The sequence below is a fragment of the Cucurbita pepo genome, chromosome LG12 (assembly GCF_002806865.2).
Source record: "Cucurbita pepo subsp. pepo cultivar mu-cu-16 chromosome LG12, ASM280686v2, whole genome shotgun sequence".
Classification (NCBI taxonomy): domain Eukaryota; kingdom Viridiplantae; phylum Streptophyta; class Magnoliopsida; order Cucurbitales; family Cucurbitaceae; genus Cucurbita; species Cucurbita pepo.
In genome coordinates this window covers 3,751,513-3,774,712 of record NC_036649.1, presented here as the reverse complement: position 1 = coordinate 3,774,712, position 23,200 = coordinate 3,751,513, and the positions used below count along the sequence as shown (strand labels likewise).

The 23,200-nt window shown below is 33.5% G+C and overlaps 2 protein-coding genes and 2 non-coding genes across 8 annotated transcripts in view; 1 reads left to right on the top strand and 3 right to left on the bottom strand.

The window, feature by feature from the left end:
• Positions 1-1,776: 1,776 nt before the first annotated feature.
• LOC111807323 (COP9 signalosome complex subunit 7-like) lies at positions 1,777-15,367 on the bottom strand. 4 transcript variants are annotated; one of them, XM_023692997.1, is made up of 10 exons: positions 14,900-15,367; positions 12,773-12,848; positions 5,813-5,901; positions 5,015-5,104; positions 4,156-4,200; positions 4,003-4,073; positions 3,508-3,646; positions 3,373-3,406; positions 2,526-2,634; positions 1,777-2,141 (listed from the first exon to the last, which is right to left on the bottom strand). In XM_023692997.1, the coding sequence occupies exons 1-10, from the start codon at positions 15,056-15,058 to the stop codon at positions 2,120-2,122; spliced, it is 834 nt and encodes a 277-aa protein (XP_023548765.1). In that variant the 5' UTR covers positions 15,059-15,367; the 3' UTR covers positions 1,777-2,119. The 4 variants fall into 4 exon arrangements, with proteins under 4 accessions (XP_023548765.1, XP_023548763.1, XP_023548764.1 ...); XM_023692995.1 differs by lacking the exon at positions 3,373-3,406 and having other exon boundaries at positions 14,900-15,366; XM_023692996.1 differs by lacking the exon at positions 3,373-3,406 and having other exon boundaries at positions 2,526-2,631; positions 14,900-15,366.
• Positions 15,368-17,247: 1,880 nt separating this feature from the next.
• TRNAG-GCC lies at positions 17,248-17,318 on the bottom strand. The gene has a single exon. It is a non-coding gene; the product is annotated as a tRNA-Gly (tRNA).
• An 838-nt stretch (positions 17,319-18,156) lies between these two features.
• On the bottom strand, positions 18,157-18,227 carry TRNAG-GCC. The gene has a single exon. It is a non-coding gene; the product is annotated as a tRNA-Gly (tRNA).
• A 3,129-nt stretch (positions 18,228-21,356) lies between these two features.
• Positions 21,357-23,200, top strand: part of LOC111806575 (cationic amino acid transporter 9, chloroplastic-like) — a 15,009-nt gene continuing 13,165 nt past the window's right edge. For both annotated transcript variants that reach the window (XM_023691945.1, XM_023691946.1), the window contains exons 1-2: positions 21,357-21,639; positions 22,320-22,729. In XM_023691945.1, coding sequence (XP_023547713.1) covers positions 21,390-21,639; positions 22,320-22,729 — 660 coding nt within the window. In that variant the 5' untranslated portion in view covers positions 21,357-21,389. The remainder of the gene's footprint in view (positions 21,640-22,319; positions 22,730-23,200) is intronic.

Sequence of the window (23,200 nt, the reverse complement as noted above, 5' to 3'; positions counted from 1 at the left end):
GTGAGGCTCCTAAAAAAGAAATTCAAAGTTCAAAACAACAATCAAAATATAGAAAGGACGGTCGACAACTTTAGCAATAGATTTAGGTCCTTGTCTTTACCTAAAAAATGTTAAATATAAAATATATATTTTAAAAAATACTCAATTTCACTATTAGGATCATGAAATGCATTCACTTACAATATCGACGGATGAGACCTTGTCATGATTGTTCTCTAGAGATCAGAGTACTTTTCTTTCTCACGTAGATTTAGATAAGAGTACTTCTCTACATACGTGCATATGAATCTACCAGGTGACTCATTAATGTATCTCTTATACTTGACTATGGGTTGGGAGACATGTATGATGCCGAAAATCAACCGAATGGAAAGAAAGACGAATTAATATCTTAGGTGCTTCCGTACATAACTTGCTAGATAAGTAATCCATGATCATGTTATACATACATGAGATATTGCATTAAAAAATTATGGTTCAATGAGATGATGCACACATCCACACAAGACATGAATTCCTTACGAGATATACATGTGTTTATGACATTTCATTCATACTTATCCTACATGATACATCATAGCTCCTTGTAAGACATAAACACGATTATATTAACATATTAATGCTTATTTGAATATTATAACATAAATAATAACATAGAAATATGGTCATAGGGTATATGTTATCCATGCTTCAAACACTCCCATTCAACTTAGCTCGTAGGTATCTTTCATTCATTCAACTTAGCACGTAGGTATTCCAACAATTACAAGCTAAACTTGGTATTTCTATCCTTCTTTTGACTCGATGTTCCTAGGTTCAACTTCATTATCTTCTCCCATCTAGAAAATCGAGCATAGGGCCAACATCACTTAATTATCTTAAGATTTATTTTAAAAAATGCTAAATATTATTAATTGCACAAAACACTAGCCATACCGACCTTGCATACAAAGAAAATAAAATTTCTCCTTTAAAATTGAATAAAAGGTTAAAGATTCAATCTCTAGACAAGCTTAAATGCCGTGAGACAAATTCATAGGGAGAATAAATAAAAAAATAAATAGATATTATATAACCAAATATACAAGTTCATTTTACACAATTCAATTGCTTTTAAATGTGTCCTACGATTGCAAATGGTAAGATAATAAAAAAAACACTGAGCATGTATGTTTGGTAACAGATTTAAAGCCAAATATCTATTTAAAATGCTTTTTTGATAACACTATCTAAAGTCTGGTGCCCGATTATGAATTCAATTTCAATTATTATTAACTAATTTATGAACATCTTTTAAGTTTATTTAAGTTTATAATGAATAAACACCAGTTATTGTTACCATCTTAAAGTTCTCATCTTTTTCAGTATAATTCTACGTTCAAATATTTCAATTTTAAAACCTACTTACATTAAAATAAAATAAATAAATAATAAATAATAAATAAATATATATATAAAACAATTTGCCAAGCTGATATTTTTATTGAATCCCATTAAAAAAAAAACATGATTGGAGGTGGATAAAGCCACTAAAAGAAGCCACAATTATAAAATAAAGAAAGTCCAGACGGTCATACCCCAATTGTATAAGAAAAAGATTTAGCGATCATTCTATCTCCTACCAAAAATAGAGCAGCAAAATCAAATACCCTTAAAAAAACCCTAAACCCTTAAAAAAACCCTAAACCCAATCCAACAAATGCATCAAGTACAGAATCAGAAAGCAGAACACAAAGAACAATTCCATGAGGTCCATACACGAATAAGAACACGAAGTGCATGAAAATCGTGTAGCATTTCTAATTCTCCAATTTACTCAGATCGAATCAAATTGAGTTTAAAGAGACAAGCTATCGTGTATCGGATAGGAACCTAAAGCAACATGTTCATCGTTCTAAAGAAATGAGGCTTAGGGAGACCATCTTTCTCCAAAATCCGAAAATCAACATCTGTTCTTTTTTTGTTTTTTGTTTTGTTTTGTTTTGTTTTTTTTTGTTTTTTTTTTTTTTTTTTTTTTTTTTTTTTTTTTTTTTTTTTTTTTTGCCAGGAACAAAAATCAGGCAGTTGTTTAGACATCCATCTTACAAGAGGTTGTTCTTCAACTCCCACATGCACATCTCTATGAAATTGGATGTCGCCTCCTGTACGGTACAATTTAGGCAAATATTAGAGCCACCCAACAATTCTTACTCTCATCTCCAAACTTTTTGGAGCATGTACATTAGTTTCCTACTTCAGAAAGCTTTTTATTAATGTTATTTTTTAAAATTATATTTATTTAGTCCCCACATTCAAAGAAGTTTTTAATAGGTCATTGAATTTTCAGTTTCATGTTTAGCGGACTCCTGTGTTAATGGGTAAGTTTTTTAGTGAGCTGATCTCGAACAAAATGTTTTAAACTAAAGAAATTAATGGCCGATCTCCAGACATGAAATAGAAACAACCCTCCCATTCAATAGTATGACACTAATTGTGTTAAACATTCTAACATTTCTTGAATGCAGCATAAGAAGGTTAAATATTACCTCTTTGGTCGACTTCGATCTTCTTCGTAGTCCATTACTCCACCAGGTTCAGAGTAGATCTCCTCATGCTCTCGGATGTCAATGTTGGCCTGCTCACAGTTTGTAACTTCTGCCACAATGTAAGTAAGACACATCGACTAATATATCCCAGTATTCGAGTGAAGAGTTAGCGCGTTTTATTTCAATATTTTAGCCACTGAAGATTCAGAGGAAATAGGACATGGACTAGATGTTAAGATTAATAAAATCTGACTTGTCTGTACACCAGCAACGGCAATTTTGTCCCACTTTCATTTTTCCATTAAAAAAAACACGCAAAAACGAATTTCATTTTCCTATCAAGAAAGGCTCACATCTTTGTAGGTGCAACGAGAACTACCACTTGACATTTCAATGTATAAAGAATAAAATCTCAGAAACAACATAAGAACATTCTTTTGGATAACCTTGATTAAGAATTTCTGCATTGATTAGCCTTCGTTTCAAACCATAGTCCCAAATAATGGAGGCTTGTTTAGCTTTCGTTTCAAACCACCATAGGAAAGAAGCGAAGGCTAAACAGAGAAAAAACAAGCACATTTTAAAAACAAATAAGATGAATGCAGAGTTTGATAGGGTCCGTTTTCTACACTTTTTGATGGACAGAGAACCAACAATTATCAAAATTTCAGATTAAATTAGATTACCTTCGCTTCCATCTATTTTTACTTGCCTTATACTTTTTTTTCTCTTTTTTTTTNAAGAGAACTGCTCATGCATTATCCTCGTAACATAATTTTCTCAATAAATATTGGTAGGAGAAGTATTCAACCATCAAAACAATGAGACAAAACGTATTTCAACTGACCTTCAAGGAAAGTGACTCCTTTACTTCTTCCATCCTATCCTTGTTATATTATTTTCTCAATAAATATTGGTCTTCCATAAAACGAAAAGTAAACAACCATCAGCAGCAATTAAGACAATACTTATTTCAACTGACCTTCATGGAAAGTGACTTCTTTACTTCTTCCACCCTATCTTCAACATCCTTTCGGTGTTTCTTGTCCAATTCACTCATATTATCAGCCCATTTTATCTTATCTTGAATTGAGACCAACAAATTGTCTGATGTAGTCAACCTAGATACACATAGAAATTGTTAGGTTGCAAATAGATGTGGCACCCAGCAAAAAACAGCAACAAGACAAGGGTGAAAAAATTTGAAAAATCAACTAATAAAATAAATAAATAAATACAAACATGCACACATGGAACTATGAAAATACAAATAATTAAAAAAATGTGAAATGAAGTAGCAAACAATAGTAGAATAATTGATACTTGAGGTTGCAAAAGAACCAGTATCTCAGCAATTTAGGATAAAACTTGGTAATGCCAAAATTAATCGTTCCTTGCATACACAATAACTTCTTGCTCCACAAGTGCTTTCTTAAAAGAACCTGGCCCCCATGAAACTTAAAACAAGTAAATTTACCAATTTGATAGAGTTCGTATCATGCCCCCAAGTTGCCCAGGTCTCAAATCTCTACCGGCAGCAAATTGGACCTGCGTGTTCATATTAGGACATCAATGAACACAATTTCGAAAGCCCATATGCTGAGATCAGGGCTACAAAGCAAACACAGACCTCAAAGCACCTTCGCAACTGATCCAACTTTCCTCTGACTATTCCCTGAAAGCAAATATGAAAAATTTCAGAGAAAATACACTCCTTGTCCATGATGTATCAAGGGCATTGGACATTGCTCATCTTCCCTCCCAGAAAATCAGTAAACAAATCAATAAATTAAAAATCTTAATGTTTAGCAAGTTATGCAAAACCCATTCAAGAGGCGAGACCCAATCCTAAGATAGCAGTAGGTGCAAAGAGCCACTGAGCCTGAGGGTTTTGGACTTCCCAGAATTTATCTGGTATTAAACCCTTTAAATTTTCACGTAAATGACAAAATGGCAATGTTATGAGTGTTGTCCATATTTGTTGGACATGCATCAAATACTTATTTAAGTACAATAAATACGTGACAACATTTGTAAGCATAATGCATACAATTGTGTTTATATAACCTTTTTTCTATGTATTCACTTCCAAAAATCGGACCAAAACAGAAATATAAGGAAACAAAATTAGGGTAAATTATATCAAACTTGTTTTCATGTTAAGATATAAATGCCTCAACTTTAAATTAAAATAATATATATCTTATTTTAGATAAGTAATATATATTTAAAAATGTGTATTCTAGTACAAATGCAGACAAACAGCAAGATGAAAAGAAAGTTGATCGAGCATATGTATGGGTTATTAGGTTCAAGAATTTCTTTTCCAGGTACTGACATTCCTAATATTGGTAAGAAGAAGCAATGAAGTCCGGATTGGTACTAATATCATAATACTGGCAAGAAGAGTCAATAAGTCCGCATTGGTTCAAGTATCCTAATAGTACACTAGTAAGAAGAATCAATTACGTACAGACAGTAGAACATACCGCATACATGCATTCATTAATAAGAAAATCCTCCAGTTCTCGTACATTTGTAACATCTAATTCCTGCATTAGTTGGCCATAGGCTAACACCTGGGAATGAAATCAATAGTCAGAATAGAGAAATAATTTAACGGTGAACGCCAGGAATCTACATTTCATCATCAACTAAAAGCTTTTACATTAAAAGGTCTTCAGAGATTCTTCTCAATATAAGATGATGTTTTTTTAAGCTAATCCAACCATTATAGGAAAAATCAAAAGCAAGCCACGCAAGTCTCGAAAGACCCTTTTCATTTATGAATGAGGTTGTTTCTTTATTTTTTTTATTTTTTTTATTTTTTATTAAAAAACAAAGGCCACATTTTTCTTCTTTTTACCTCATAGTTCAAAATATTATTATTTATGAATCAAATTATTTACTGTTGCTTAAATATAATACACCTTAGTTCACTGATGCTCGTGATTAGGCTTCAAAGAGCCCAGAACCCCTCTAAAAATTATTTTTAATAATAATTAGTTCTCAGATTTTAAAATAATTTTCCCAATTAACGTTTTTCCAGAACCTTATAAACTACCAGAATTCAATATACCCACAGACTATTGCACCACTAAATCCAGCTTAATGGCTGGCTCTCAGGGAAACAACTATTGGCCATGAACCATATGTTGTAACATCAAGTCCAACAAGTTGTTAGATCCGGAAAGGTGAAGCAGAACAGAACGACAAACTATTTTAAATCAGCCAGATATATCTTCAACAGGGTTAAAGAAACGTGATTGAGTGGGGAGCAAGAACACCTTGTTTGTCTCAGCCAATGTAAGGACAGTAAGTTGCTTTAGTTTGAGGGCTTGATCAGAGCCTAATTCTGGAAGGCGGCTGGAATTACCTGCAAAATATACCATTGACAAAACTTGAATTAAATTTGGTGCAGTCATCAAGAGTACTACGCACTTAGACGTTGAAGTATAACAACGAAATTGTAGCTAAAGACAATTAATTGATGGAAGCAAGGTTATATAAGTTATGATTTTTTCAATGAAAAAAATCAGATTTTCCTCAAGAAAATACGGGCATACAAAAAAGGAAAAAATAAAAAAGAAGAGTCATATAAAAGAAGGGGCTCAAATCAAGTAAAATGAGACCTAGCGGGTAATTACAAAATGACTATACACCAATGTCTAAAAAGAAAAAGAAAATAACAATAGACCAAAAAACTTTGAATGATCTCTCTCACCCATGGAGATTGTATTGATTTCTCTTGCCCAACAAACCACACAAAAAAGCACAAGTAGCTGGAAAAAAAAAACATTTTCTCACAAAAAGGTGATGAAGGAGAAGATCCTCAATTGTCTCCCTGCCCATGTGAGAGCTAATGAAGCTATAGCCAAACATCTCGAAGAAGCCACACCAATCAGCTCGAGCATAATCACGACTCAGAAGGATATGAGTAAGGTCTTCAACTGCCTCCTTAGAAAGAATAGAACAATGCAACCAATCCAAAAAGGACCCTCTACCCAAATCTAATTGAAGGTGTTAACTCTTCCGTGCAAAACCTACCGTACAAAAAAATTAACTTTGTTGGGAATTTCCACCCTTCACACTGAGGAGAAAATAGAATCACTATCTAGGGAGGTATAAATCAAGAAACAGGAGAAAGAGCAGCAGACAATGTCCTTCCAAAGCCAAAAATCTCTCTCTTGGACCAAATCCCCACAGAGATAAAAGAGCCAAGGCATCCTTTGTTTCGTGGTCAACGGATGACATAACCTCAAAGAAGAAGTTGAAGACTTCACCTAAGAAAGGATCAAGGCCACTTAATGATTCCTAGTAGAGGACAATAGGTATAAACGAGACAAGGAGCATAGGGATCTATTGCCCAACCATTCATCCTCTAAAAAAATAAATCTCTCTCCCATCCCCCACCACATTACGAATAAACAAGGAAAGAAAAGGAAACTTAGCCTAGATAACTTTTCAAGGGTTTTAGGAGGTGCCTTCAACCCCACAGCGAGACCTGAACTTACTAACATAACCTTGTGTTGAGGTGGCAGGTTGATGACAAAGTCACCAGGGCCATTTAATCAACAATACCGCAATTCTTTCCCTCACATTACAACCAGCCGATTTGACTTCAGTACCTACTATTAGACCATGTGAATCTTCCAATAACTAAAGGGGCTCAAACAAAGAGCAACTAACCCGCTTAGAATACCACCCCAGGCTCCCAAGGATTCAAAACACACCCACCCCACCTTTCTTTTTCCCTATATACTCTTCATTACTCTCGACAACAACTCCCTTGCTTAGAATCTACCAAAATAATGATACCTTACGAGAGATAACCTCCTTCACCAATCACCTTTTATTCCTACCTGAATCCTCACTTTTGAGTAAACTCTCCGGCTCTCATAATTGAGGGAGCATTTTATATTTTTAGCTCACCTCCCTCTATTCCCTCCCCACTTGGTTTACTAGAAGTTTTAGCTTTCCTAGACGTACTCTATTAGTCAACTTAAGAAATTCCACACGACTCTCCCCAAGGCTCCCTCAACGAGAGGAGAGACCTCGGCCCCCAAGGAATTATCCAAGGGCTTACCTTTGATCGTAGTCGCTTGCGTGCCAACTAGACTAAAAGAGAAAACATGGATGACCAATGGCCTACATAACCCCCATTAAACAACACATCAGAAAACCCTAGAGTTAGACATGACAAAAGGGTCTCATGCAATGACCAATGGTTGAACTCCCCCACTAATCCACATTTACTCTCAACACTGGGCCAAGTAGCATGCATCGAACTTTTCTCCCCCAAAAACAAAATCATTGGATGAGGTACAACACCATAAGAAATTGTGAAAGAATTGAGAAATAAACAACAAAACGTGTAAGGCAAACACCTAAACTGACCCACCCCAACGACAAAGAAAAGGGAAAGGCCAAGAACACCAAAATGCCCCCCTCGTTCACCTTAAAAATGGAAGCAAATACTTAAAAGAAGCATATCCTATATGAGTGGTCGGACCTTTCGTGTTGACTTGAGGATAAGTTGGAGAGGGACCTCAATGATTGAGGATACCCCATTCCAATCAATGCTTATTCTGTTTGAGCAGACCCATAGAGGAATTTCCATAACCGTGCTACTTACTACCCAATCACATGGGAATCCTAACTAACGTGGGTTGTTGGTCCCCTTGCTACCCTCTAGCTCAAACAAAGGACCAATGATAGAAAAGTCATAATCCCTTCTACATTGGGGAAGATAAAAAAAAAACAATTTGTCCTTTGGATAACTATCAAAGGATCAAAAAAGTGATATTCAGAACTGACCAAACCAACTGGATATCCATTGCCCACATCGTGATCCAAAAAACCATCCAGACCTACCTGCCGATCAACACCCTTGCGAGGCTCGTAACGAGATAGACAGAACCTCCCATCTTCATTTGAACACCCCATACAGTTCACTCTAGGCCCGAAATTAGGAGACCCATCAACTCCCTCAAAACACCCATCAACACACACCCCAGTCGTGGGCTTCCCTATACAGAACCCAAACGGCTCAAATTGATGGTAGGGGAAGGATTAGTTCTCTTGAATGAAGGTAAACTATCAATCAAAAGCCCAACAACATAGGGCCCTCCCATACTCCATTTCGCCTTCAGCTTGCAACTTCTTGGACTACCAAGCTCCCCAACTGCACAATTCTGTTTTGCTTCCCCTTTCTGCCTTTTTTCTTACAATTAAGACATAGGCCCATTTGGGCCATCATCCACCTAAGTCGTTAACCTCATTTATTTAACAAACTCCCACTCGGATCGCAATCCCCCAAAATTGGTCAACGACCCATTTAACTCTCTTTAGGCTTAGCCCACCATTGATTCTAGCCTCCAAAGTCCTTGTATGTACACTCTGTCTTCCCACCTTCGACAATCTTCGATGTGCCTTTGATGGTTTTACCCCATAAAATCTGGTCAACCACTCATCTCAACAAAATGGAGACTCGATGATGGACAGAAACTCGTTGGAATGAACACATTCTTGTTCTCCTTTGCTCTAAATGCCTCATGATAGAACCAAGAATCTTCTCCAACCAATTCATCTTCCTCAGCAAAACCTCCACAATACCCAGCGAGAGAGGACATAAAACCCTTTGTTCTAAAGACGGAATATCAAGCATTGTTATCCATCTTGTTCTAATGAAGGAAGGAATATCAAGCATTATTATCCATCTTCCCAAGAATGACTATCTTCTCCCCTCACCAACCAGTTTAAAATCCCACCTATGAATCGGAAAAAGAAAACTTCTCTTACTTGAAACTTTGAGCATTACACAATCGCCTCTACCTCCCTCTAATCTCCACAAATGCCCACAGGTAGATGGTCACAAAAGGGCTTGATGATTCTCCAACAAGTCTTTAAAAGTAAACCAAGCCACCTCCCCACCCAATTTTTCTATAATAATCATTGAATGAACATAAAAAACGAAGTCCAACATAGCTTCAACCTCCAAATCACCCAACCCTTTAAAGTTAGACTGCCTATCTACCACCAATGTATTAAGATTTAAAATCTTTGAACTTTGATTCTCCTAAAAGTAAACCAAGCCACCTCCCCATCCAATTTTTCTATAATAATCATTGAATGAACATAAAAAACGAAGTCCAACATAGCTTCAACCTCCAAATCACCCAACACTTTAAAGTTAGACTGCCTATCTACCACCAATGTATTAAGATTTAAAATCTTTGAACTTTGATTCTCCTATCTCTCTTCGTTGCACCCAAAGGGGGTTTTGGAAGGCATTCTAACAAGGCCAAAGAAAGACTATGTTAACCCCTTAGCTTGTTACCTTCTAAAATAAAAACAACGCTTCTTTGACCTTTGAATCTCTCAATTGAAACCGAACCAAATTTATTCTTCTTGTTTGAGGAAAATCCTAAAGACCATTATGGAAGGGTTCAATCTCCTTCTTCCTCAGAAACCCACTACCCTTTCTAATCTTGCTACATCCCTAAGACAATCTCCAAACTAACAGTATTCCTACCCATTCTCTTCAACAAACACCTTTCTTCCACAACCTAGTTTCGTTAATGAGACACTTTATGGTCTATGTTAACCTTCTTCTTCTGCTTATCAAACTAGTCTCAACTCAATTACTTTTTTAGAGATTTCAGTGAGTAGGTACTCAAATAGTTTCGTTAATGAGACAGTTTATGGTCTATGTTAACCTTCTTCTTCTGCTTTCATCAAACTAGTCTCAACTCATTTTACTTTTTTAGAGATTTCAATGAGTAGGTACTCAAATATTTCACCAAAGAGGAGGTAGAAGAGAGAAGGAGAGAGAGGAATATTATGAGTCACTATGCCCCAACCAAAGTCGCACATTTTGTAAGTTTTAATACATGATACACTTTTTTGAAATATAATAACAAATTTGTAGCTAAAGAAAAATTAATAGATAAAAGCAAAGTTATATAAGTTATGATGCATTATACACTTTTTTAGAAAGCATAACTTACCACACCCAGGCAATTTGAGGCAAAGGCCTAGGCTCTCCCAAAAATAACAATCTCCAAATTCTACCTATCTCCCATCATTTTTTCTTTTTTTTTTTATGAGAAGACATGATACTTCCTCAAAAAGAAAAGAAAAACCCAAGAGGCANAAAATTAACCAAACTAAAACACAAGATGGGCTACACTCTAGTAGTAAAGCAAGATAAGACATAAAGTTAAACTACAAAAATCATTACACATCAAGATCCAAAGAGAGACCTGGAACTTTCACAACAAACCAAACCTCATCCCAGAACCTCTCAACCCTCTAAAAATTCTATTGTTCCTCTCCCCTCAAAGACATCGAAGGGAGTTAACTAAGGACCTGATCATTTATTGTAATTGTGGTTCATCCTCCAGACTCACTTCATTTATAACCACTCTACTCCAAACTTCTTGAGTAATTATGATTATGCCACTACTAATATGCTACTAATATTACCAATAGTTTCCTACTGAAACTCTAACATCGCAAGTAATTATGATTATGCCACTACTAATATCCTAATAATATTACCAATAGTTTCCTACTGAAACTCTAACACTGCTCTGTCCCTAAAATGTAATCAACTCATTTTGCAGTCAAGGCCACAATAAGACTACCATAGAAATGCTTGCCCCCTCCTCTCACACTTCAAAAACTTTTATAGCAAAACTCATAAGATGTGATGAACTCTTATTATACCACTTCTTCCCTCTTTAATAATTCCTCCATGTTCCTCACAACCTACTCAAGCTAGGCAAGTAGCACAAGACTTGCTAAAAGTAAAAGAACCTCATAGAATCCCTTTGCACAAAATAAGCCCAAAAGCCAACGAAAGAAAAATAAAGGTTGAACATACACATTTTTGAGAAACTGTCAACCATAATTTTTCACTAGTTGTGGATCTCTCTTCCTTCACCCCATTTTAGAAATATCTTGTCCACGTTCAATCGTAGGCAAATTCTTGTCCATGTTCCATGATTCTGGGTTCAATTTTGCAACAATGAAACCTGTTGCCATCACTTGTGGAAGCGGTTGAAGAGTTCAGGGTTGCTAGATCAAAGTGTCTTGCAGTCACCAACCTGTTTCCACTAGAAAATTTCTACACCCAACCCAAAGTGGAAATTGAAATTTCCAACTCGCTATAGACTAAACATTGCATTTCCCGCCATTCTAACCCCTCTTGTCCACATATCCCAATCCAAAATTTTCACAACTTTATCATCGAATTCTTCACTCCTTTGATAGAGAAGGGAAATCAGAATGGGGTAGGCTGTTAAAATTTAATGAGAGAACCAAAATCATTGAGTGGACAAGTGAGAGATTTTCCTCCTAAGGAGCACAAGGCATCATAGGGAGCTATTGTAGGTGGAAAGAAACACAAAAGAACAATTAAAACAAAGAGAAAAGTCATCATCGGTGGTAATGGTGGGTGACACTTGAAAGCATTGGGAAGAGGTGCCTTGTGATTTCAGGTGAGAAGACGGGAAGAAGATCGGATTTCAAGACCCAGGAAAGTTATAACCATTTTGTGTGAAGGATGGGTTCAATTTTCACAAGTGCAGAAATTGCCTACCTTCACCATTCTCTCCCAGTTTGTTCATTCACAACTACTCTTTATTAACCAATCCCCTAAACTAATGTCTAACACAATGATGTTTGTTCTTCAATAATATTTGATTTAACTGAGAGTTGTTTGCATTTTTATGCTCCTTAGAAGGTTTTCAATTTTGTTAATTATCTCACTCCTAATGGGAGTTTTTATCTTCGAACATGCATTTACAGAATCACGGCAGGGGCATAATAAGACTGAGGCTTACACCTCTATGAAGAAAGCATGAGCTTGCCCTTAGTCTTGTGCATTCACAAACATTGTTTGCTCTTGTTGCTTGGGCTTAATGAGGCATTAAGCACCTACACTATCAATAACAACTTCCTTTTGAAAATGAAATGACCAACCACATACAACAACAATCCATATTCGAGTAGTAACAAGCAGACCGAGCATTTATAAGAACACAACTTTCATGAAGAAATATTTAAGTATGCTAGCACAAATTAACTGAAAATTAGGGTGTCCAAGTTCTTAACAAAACAAAACAAAATATGATAGTTTTCTTGACCAACTTATATTTAAAATAAAGGTCTTTTTGCAACATCAGACACGCACACAAAACTAATGATAAATTCAAATTATCTTATAAAATTTTAACTCTTACTCTTGTAATCACTCCATGTTCCATATGCAAATAAGCGAAGCAAGTCAAGATATACAGAATGCTCAGTTCCTTCTAGCTGCAAAGGAAGAACATCAAATAAAATAATTTCGCTTTCAATTCGAAGAAGTCAAATCAATCCACTAAAAACTTTTGATTAACATCATCACTCTAGTAAGCTAAAAAACATATTAACAATGGGTTATTTCATTTTAAAAATAAATAAATAATGAATAAAAATAATAATACTTAGTTATTTAAAACCTTTTTTTTTTTCTTTTTTTTTTTTGAAAAAAAAGGCACCACCACCACCACTCTAGTAGCCAAAGCATTAAGGAAAAAGGAACCAAGAAAATTGTGGAGCAATTGGCTTTGGTCCATATAGACCATATTTTCTTAATAGGAATGAGAATGGCAAAGTAAAAAGAAAATCAAATGAAATAAGTACAATTGTATGCAACAAAAAGCCAAAGAAAAACAACTCAAGCACTTTGAATGGCTTGGAACTCACCACAAGCTAGGAGTTAGAGTTACCATCTATCATCTTGGGTCCACAACTGACTGAATGTCTAACACATTACCCACCCTTAACATAGATCCCCTTAGGCCCACAACCTCTAACCATTTTACAAAATCATCTCCGAACCTTATCCACACACCCTACACTGCATCAAACAACCCACTCATCTTACGCATATTCCTCCTAACATGATATGTATGCATGGCCTAAGGTTCCTATCCAAACCCACCGTTCCAAACTTTACCTTGCCTTCTAGGTGAAAAGCGTAGAACAACTATTGACGAAATTGAGGTCTTCCCTATAGCTTCATAGGTTATTGTTCTACCTACTAAAGCAACACCTATAAGCCTTGTGTTAGAGCTACAGTGACAGGTGATTCCCATAATAAGAGGGCAAAAGTTCAAAACTTAGGACACATTTTAGTTGGTAATCGTTTCTGCCATAATTGAAAACCTTTGTCCACCTTGAGATGGGAGACATGGAATCTTGAGAGTATTTCTGAAGTAGGTGGTAGTTGCAGCTTGTATGCCACCTTTTGAGGACCATAAATGAACAATGATACTACCGGACTAGTTTTTTTTTTCTTCCCCTTAGCAGTTGAGGAATGTTGTTGATAAATTGTATGAGCATAGATAATAGAGTCACCAACTTCAAATTGAACATCTCTGTAGTGTTTATCAGTTGATTTTTCTTAAATTGTTGAGTTTGTGTCAGCTGAACATGTAGGACATCTAAGACTGCATCTCTATCTTGCAGTAATAGATCAAAAACGCAAAAAGATAAAGGTGAGGAAGATTGACTACAACAAACCAAGAGTGGTGGTGGGCACCATAGAGGAACTGAAATGAGATTTCTTTTTTCTTTCAGAAAACAAAGTAGAATTGATAAATAATAAGTAAATAATTACAATAAGAAGGATTATACAATAAACAAAAAATAACATTGATTTATTACAGTTTGATTCAATACATAAGATGTTGAAAAACTAACCAAACAAAACCTATGTCATATGGGTTGGTTAAATTAAGAAGTTCATCAATTTAATTCAATTTCTAACACCCCTATTGTTGACAATGAAAAGTCCCACTTATAAGTTCGTAGGAGCCTCCTGTTGTTTTGTATAGCTTGGTTTCTGTTACTGTTTTCATTCTTCTTGACAGAAGTGGTATATTTACCGAAAATAATATCATTGCAACTTTAAAATGTACTATAAATCCAACATTACATCATAGCTTAGGCAACATACGTTAGGAGTACGCAGACACACATTTCGGAACAAAAATACATTTCGTAGTAAATGATCGGTAATGATAATAATAATGAATGATGATACACTTCATTGGCTTAGTTTCTCAAGCATTCAACAGAAATCATTCATATCCCTATCGATGTAAATGATCAGATAGAATAAAAGGCCAACTATAAATAAATAAATAATCAGATCGATCGAACATTTTCTCACTTAGTTCAAAATTTTTAGCTTAATTTACCTTCAAATTGCTCCCCAATCAAACAGTCAAAAATTAAAGACAACAAAAGAATACCAATAATAAGTCGCACAAAATAAACCTAGAAGTCAAAAGGCAAAAGGCAAATCCGTATATTCGAACCTCGACGACGTTGGGAACGGCAAGAATTTCAGAGAAGGCGAAGAGGGAAGGGTGCGAAGTGGCCTCAGTAACAACAGACGAAAGTGCCGAGCCTTTCAGGGAGGACGCTTGCTTTACAAAGTGATCGATGAACTCAGTTTGGTTCTGCTCAATATCCATTTCTTGAGCGAATTAAAAATGTAGGAAAAGAATGGCGAAACAGATGGAGCAGGAAGGGAGATTGAAATCAGGAGACAAGGCAAAGAAATAGGATCATCGAGATGAGTCGAAGCAGCAGCAGCAGCAGCAAGAAAGGTAGCGAAGAAGGCTCAGAATTTTGGTGTGTCGGGGGTTGGGTTGGGTTAGGGTTCTTGAGAGCAGGGAGTGAGTTGAGCGTCGAAGTCGATCACACAGCACCACTCCTAAAAAGTTGTTACGCTACTTCCCGTACTTGACCCTCACCGCCCCCCCTCCCTTTCTCGCGGATGTCTTTACTCGCAAGTCATTACCCAAACTCATCATCCAAAATAAATTTTCAAAATTAAAATGGAAATTCGAATTTTTAACCTCGTTCTACAAATAATTTATAAATATAATATTTATTTTTTTTTGAGTATATTATTGATGCACCATCTTATGTTATCGCTAACGTCGTTAATCTACTCAATATAAAATTAAGAGACGTTGGGAAACTGGTGTAGGATCGAGATTTTAAGCTCATCTCGCTTCCCGTTTGGCTCATATGTTTAATAATTCTATTGGGTTAATTGGGTCACACGATAGATTTTTATTTTATACTTTTCTACAAAATAATAATAATAATAATTTAGATAATTAATCCCGATACCCTCCTTAGATTTATTTATGGCCCTGAAAGAGCCGTATGAGATGAAATCTCATGTACGGTTCTGTAATAGCGATGAGAGCAGTGATGTTATTATCAACTATGATTCTCTAACAGTTCGAGTACAGTTGATATAGATGAGGCTCTATCAAACTATGGTTTTTGTGGGTGGAATTTGTAGCGTCAACTGCCCCCTACCTTTCTCGAATCGTGGGTTTATTCTCTTTTTCCCTTCTATACCTTTATTTCATCTTTAGCTCTCAACAAAATTAAACTAGGAACTCTATTTTTTTCAATTCCAAAATGGTACGTGTACCGTAAAAGAATATAATCTATTTTTTTATAAGCTTGCCATAATTTGAATATAAGTTACTAAAACTCGTTCTAACTTGTCGGTTCTCATCCCTGTAATTGGACCGACCATAACCAAATGGATGGTATACTCCTTTGAACGTACTTAACGATCATTTTATAGCATGTAACAAAACAAATGGATAATCACACTTTGGACGAACCCAGGTATGTACCGTGGCAGAGTACTATTCTACGACTAGACCACATGTGCTTATTAATTTTTAATTGTCCTACTTATTAAAAAATAATAATTATTCTTTTAGTTGTTTTCAAATGTTTTATTGTATATAGTAAAGTAATTTGATGATGATCGCTTTTCAAATTTCCTCTTATTCGCTTGATTTTGGTTTTTGTGGAGTGCTAATATCTATCCAACGTGTAATATGTGGAGTTCGAGGTTCTTCTATAGTCGTCTGTATCTTACCGAGATAATTATCATAGTTTGCTAGCAACCTCTACAATCAAATTAGTTTTTATTAGAAGCGTTCTTTACGTCCCGTTATTTTATTATTATTTTTTCAACTTTTGTTCACTTATTATTATTATTGATACTCTCAATTTCATCATTTACATGTATTGGAGATTAAAGTAACATTCAAAAATTTAGAAATAATCTATGAGATGTCGACTATATATATTGATGGTAAGAATTTTTAAATTTTTTTTTTATTATTTTATAAAAGTAAAGGATATTAATGCTACTTTAAAATTTTTACGGATAATTTTTTAACGTAGTATTTTTCACATTTAAAAAAAATTTAAAGGGTATTAATGAAACTTTTAAAGTTTGAGAGTATTTTTGAAACACCAATAAAAGTTTGTATTTTTTAAATACATTCCATCCAAAATTAATGATAAAGATATTTAATTTTTTTTTTTTTTTAATTTTAAGGATATTATTAAAACTTTTTAAAAATTTTAAAAAGTATTTTTATAAAATTTAATTCTAATTTTGAGCTTCAATATGTTAATATAACCCCTAAAATAATTTAAATAACAAAAGAAAATAAAAAATAAACTATGATATAAGTTTGATATGTAACCTTATTTGACACGTAACATTGTTTGTTTTTATTGTAGTTTTTAAGTTTCGTTGTTAACTTAAAAAATTTTAGTTTTTTTGATGTTGATAATTTAAAAAAGAAAGAAAAGGCAAAAAAAACAAAATAAATGCACCAGCCGGGAATCGAACCCGGGTCTGTACCGTGGCAGGGTACTATTCTACCACTAGACCACTGGTGCTTATGAATAGTAAAGCATCATTTTATTTTATATATAATTGTTTTCGAAATATTGTTTTTTTCAATAAAAATTCTTAAATTAGTTTTCGCCTTGTTAAACTCTAACCTCCTGTTTGTTTATTTAATCCATTTCTTTTTTTTTTTCCTTTAATATTATTACTTTTATATAATTATAATTATTTTGTTTTTTTTATACGTGAAATGTTTTGTGTATGATTTAATTTGAATTTGACAATACAATGTCTTTTAGGTTTAATTTTTAAAGAAATTTAGCATGTTTATATATATATTACACACATCGTCATGGATCATAATTCAAGTATCATAACTTATACATCATCATATACTAGTATATGACATCATACGATACATCATAAATTGTAATTCAACTCATTTCTAGTTTATCTTATAATAAGGTCACTTACTTGATTAGCTTAAGCTGATGTCACCAATTTATCCTTATAAAAATTCGATTTTATCATTTGCATCAAAATTAACTTATCTAAACTCATGACATCAATTTCAAGTTTAAGTCTCTATATTTTATAATGCTTAATGTTAGACTTCATGTGAGAATTAGAGACTTTATATTAGAATAATTATATATTTATTTATTTTTACTTAGGATGATGTTTTCTTATTTCTACAGTTATTATTATTATTATTATTATTATTTAGTTTTTTTATTGATGAGCTCTCACGTTTATTATTATTTTAATTTTTTTTTATTTTCTTTTTAAAAAAAGAAGCTTATATTAGAAGTGAAAATGAATAGTAATTTTTCTTTTTCTTTTTGATGTGGATAATTTAAAAAGAAATAAAGCAGAAAACGCAATAAATGCACCAGCCGGGAATCGAACCCGGGTCTGTACCGTGGCAGAGTACTATTCTACCACTAGACCACTGGTGCTTATTGATTTTCCGGTGTCCTTTATATAATAATCTCATATTAAGAATATTATTATTCGTATATAATCATAATTATTTCGTTTATATTTTTGTTACATGAAACGTTTTGTGCATGTTTAAATCTGAATTTGACAGCTCATTGTTTTGTCGTTTAGTTTTCCAAGAAATTTAGCATGTTTATTGAATTGTTTTCTTATATATACATACTAATAATTCAAATGTAATATCATAATTAATTAATATTTATTTAGCTTGGAAATTATTTAATTAATCAGAAGAAAAATATGCATGTGTACAGCGTATCTGCCACGTAATGACAACTTATGGGGACCACATCATAATATTATTTTATTCTATAAACACAACTATATTCAATTATTCGAAGTATTCAATTTTTGTACTTTAGTGACTCAACTCTAATTTTTATATTATACATCTTGTCCTTGTATTTACATTTTTTTAGCGTTACTCTCACAACTTGAGGAGTTACTATCGTGTATAGAAATGGGTTGACAATTGAGGTTTCGACTTCGTAAGCCCGTCCGGAGAAGGTATGAGAGAATACATGGGTAGTTGAGGTCATGATGAGTGCATTTATCGTGTGTGGTAATGGCTACGACCCCACTAAATTAGGTCATTGTACTTTAAACTCGTCCGAGAGGGGGTGAGAGACCACATAGGTAAACTTAGTAGCTGACCAACATACGAGGTTGCTCCTTCAGACCTTTCGACTCTAAAGTAATTCTTGTGGAAAAGTCAAGCTAGTTAACATTGAGATGGTTAGAGACAAACAATATAATTAAAATATCTTTAAAAATAAATTAAAAATTTAGAGAGATTAAATGATTTTATAAATTTTGGAAAATTTAAAATCGTAAAAATTGTTAAAAATATGGACAAGTTAAATAAAATAAAAAACTTACACAAAAAAGATTTTCAATTTGATCATTCAATTAATTAAAAGATAAATAAAAGTGGGATAAAAAAAATTTAATTATAATATTAGAAATAATAATATTTTGATATATTTTTAAAAAAATATGCCGCCAACGGGAACGTGCCATGTTAGAGTTTTTTTTCCTTCAAAATAATAATAATAATAATAATAAATGTGTATATATACATATAATTAATTAATTTTCTTATTTTAATTTAAACATCCAAAAGCAATTAAATGTCATTCTTCTAAAATTTCACGTGTCACGATTTAATTTGTTCATGATGTTAATTTTTGATAAGGTAGCTTTTATTTGAGTGATTTAAAAGACATTAAAATTATTCTTTAAAATACTAAACTTCGAGGTAATTATTATCATTTTCACCAAAAACATCGTACGAAAAAAAAAAAACTTGATTGCTACACACGATACGAGTAGTCTCTATTTCCATGTTTCGAATGTTTGGAAGTAATTATCTGTTTCATGTTTGAGATGTTTCAAAGTAATTAGCTCTTTTCATGNTAATATTAGAAATAATAATATTTTGATATATTTTTAAAAAAATATGCCGCCAACGGGAACGTGCCATGTTAGAGTTTTTTTTCCTTCAAAATAATAATAATAATAATAATAAATGTGTATATATACATATAATTAATTAATTTTCTTATTTTAATTTAAACATCCAAAAGCAATTAAATGTCATTCTTCTAAAATTTCACGTGTCACGATTTAATTTGTTCATGATGTTAATTTTTGATAAGGTAGCTTTTATTTGAGTGATTTAAAAGACATTAAAATTATTCTTTAAAATACTAAACTTCGAGGTAATTATTATCATTTTCACCAAAAACATCGTACGAAAAAAAAAAAACTTGATTGCTACACACGATACGAGTAGTCTCTATTTCCATGTTTCGAATGTTTGGAAGTAATTATCTGTTTCATGTTTGAGATGTTTCAAAGTAATTAGCTCTTTTCATGTTTGAGATGTTTCAAAGTAATTAGCTCTTTTCATGTTTGGAATGTTTCAAAGTAATTAGTGGGGTTGAAATAAACGTCAAATTTCCTGTTTTAGTTATTAAAAAACATGTCTTCAAATTTCCCGCCTTTTTTAACAAATGTCACAACTATACTATGATACTATGAAGAGAGTAGATTATGTGACCTTCACGTGCATCATCCAACACACCGCTCAGAATGTACATTGAAGCAAAGACGAGACATGAGCAAGATAAAGGTAACAAGTAAAACAAAAGGGTCACAAATAGGCTGGTTGAAGGGGAAGGGTAGGTTAAAGATATTTAGCATTGAATTATAATTTAAATATGTATCATATTTGACATTTTATTATAGGCAAATATATTGTATGATTGAGAATATTTAATATTCCATCAGAGTTTACCTCATAATTGACTATTTATTATAAACAAATATCTAGCATTCCATTATTTCTATTATTTCTATAATGTTCATAGACGAAATGCTTCGTTTAGGATTTCGATCGCCATGGATGAAATGATGCAGAAGGAAAGAAAAAAAAAAAAAAAAAAAAANAGATTCCTCACCTCCAACGGTCGTGTTCCATGTTGGTTTATTTATATCCATATGGTATTTTCATTTTTTTTTATTCTTTCGAGGTCCCAATCGAATATAATAATGTAATTAATATAAAATTAATTAATTTTGGTTTAAAATAGCATAAAAAGGAATCTAAATTAACAAAAACAACATTTAAATTTAGTGTTTAATTTTTTTTTTAATCTTTCAAAAATTTTATTAATATTCTTAATTAATTTTGTTTAAATACATTTAAAAATTTCAAAAACAATCTTTTAACATTTAAAAAATATTAAAATATATATTTATGATTGCATTAGTACCATGTTTAAAAAATACTCATAAAGTTTAAAAAAATAACATTAATATTATAGAAAAAAAAGTTAACTAATTTACTTAAAAAAAAAAAAACTTAAAAGGTTAATATTACTTTTAAAATGTTTGAATATTTTTTAAATATGTATTAACATAGAGTATTTTTGAAATAATATTAAAAATTTAAAGATATTTTTAATAAACGTTAAAGAGTATTATTATTATTAATATTTTAAAAGATAAATGTAGATGTAAATAATTATAGATTATATATACTCTACGTAACAAATATCACGCTTCCGAAGCGTGTCCTTTGATCTTCCTGATTCATCACGTGGCATTGGCTAATCATGGGAGGCCGAAATGTACCGACTGTTTCTTCTTCTTCTTCTGCTTCGTTTTTCTTCCACTTTTGTTCCTCTGCATTGAGAATCAAGCCAAGTAATTCTCCTTCTGATGTCTTCTCCAACCGTATCAACTCCGGCGAAGGCCTCGTACGTCGTCTTGGCGTCATCGACCTCATTCTTATCGGTGTCGGCGCTTCCATTGGAGCCGGAATCTTCGTCATCACCGGTACCGTCGCTCGGGACACTGGTCCTGGTGAGTTATTGTCGTTCTTGTATGCGTTATGTTATTCATGGTTATATTATGTTATTCATGGTTATATGAATGGTTAGTCTTGTGTGTGCGAATGATTTCCGAGCGTAATGATTGTTCTATCTGTTGGAGTATGTGTTCATTTTCAATTCGGACTTTCAGTTTTTGGTTTTTTAATAAAACATTTCTCAATCTCTTATACCGAGTCCTTGGTGCTTGTTTCAGGCCGTATAAAGCTTTATCTAATACACAATCGGAAAATATTCTACATCTACACCTGTTAACGCATAAGACGTTAAATAGCTTAGTGTAACTGGTTCACCTGTGCAGCAGCCAGGTGTTTAGTGAGTTGTCTTTACATGTATATTTGGCTTTACAATTTTTGGATTTGTTGTTTTCTGAGCGTTAGATCATGTTACGCAATTTCGAATTCTCAGAGTTTCTGAATTGTTTTGTCGAATTTTAAATGGATGTTCCAGTTTATTCAACTAACATTTCATTTATCATAACTGGATGTGTGGATGTGGACCTCGTATCATGTTTTGTCGTTTAATCGTGATATTGATAGGGTATAGATGTGGTTGTAATTTCTTACACTCTGAAGGAACGTTTCTGGAATGTTCGTCTTGTAAACTTCTTTATGTTGTATGAGAAAATTTTACAAGCATTTTATTTTGATGCAGGAGTCACCATTAGTTTCATACTAGCTGGAGTATCATGTATCTTAAATGCACTCTGCTATGCTGAGCTAGCCACACGCTTTCCCCCTGTTGTGGGCGGTGCATATCTGTATGCATATACAGCATTCAATGAACTCACTGCTTTTCTTGTTTTTGCACAATTGACGCTTGACTACCATATTGGAATTGCTAGTATAGCGCGGAGCTTAGCAGGTTATACAGTTTCGTTTCTTGAGATCTTTCCCATTTTTAAAGATAATATTTCAAATTGGTTTGGAAATGGGAACGAGCTCTTTGGAGGAGTTGTTTCTGTTAATCTACTGGCTCCAGCTTTTGTAGCTCTATTGACCTTTATTCTGTGTTGGGGTGTTGGAGAGTTTTGTGCTATAAACTCCATCATGTCGTCATTAAAGGTATTCTTCTATTCAACTTATTTATTTAGTGGAATTTGATAGTATCTCATTCTTTCACAACGTATGCAGTACTTGTTATAGGAGAACAGAGAAGAAAACATTAAGGAAAAGAGAAATGCAGTACTTGTTATAGGAGAACAGAGAAGAAAAAAATTGTACACACCCTTCAAGAGGTGATGGGGACTGATGGGGACTGATGTGATGTCCCACATTGATTGGGGAGGAGAACAAATCACCATTTATAAGAGTGTGGAAACCTTCCCCTAGCAGACGCGTTTTAAAGCCTTGAGGGCAAGCTGTTAGGATCGATACAAGTTGTTAGGATCGCACAACAACGCACACGCTCGATCTAGATGAACACAAAGAGAAGGATAGAGAGAAGTTGCAAGGAGAACTCTGGCTAAAAGGATTTTTTATTGATGACTTCAGGCATGTACAACAAGAGAGTACAGAGAATAGAAAAGTACATTT

What these genes read in the sequence shown, in the direction of transcription:
- LOC111807323 (XM_023692997.1), bottom strand. Translation starts at nt 15,058, where the DNA reads ATGGATATTGAGCAGAACCAAACTGAGTTCATCGATCACTTTGTAAAG. An exon ending in AGGAGTCACTTTCCTTGAAG is followed by an intron (nt 2,635 to 3,372) that starts GTCAGTTGAAAT and finishes ACATTGTGGCAG; the next exon opens with AAGTTACAAACTGTGAGCAG. An exon ending in GATCGAAGTCGACCAAAGAG is followed by an intron (nt 2,142 to 2,525) that starts GTAATATTTAAC and finishes TGTACCGTACAG; the next exon opens with GAGGCGACATCCAATTTCAT.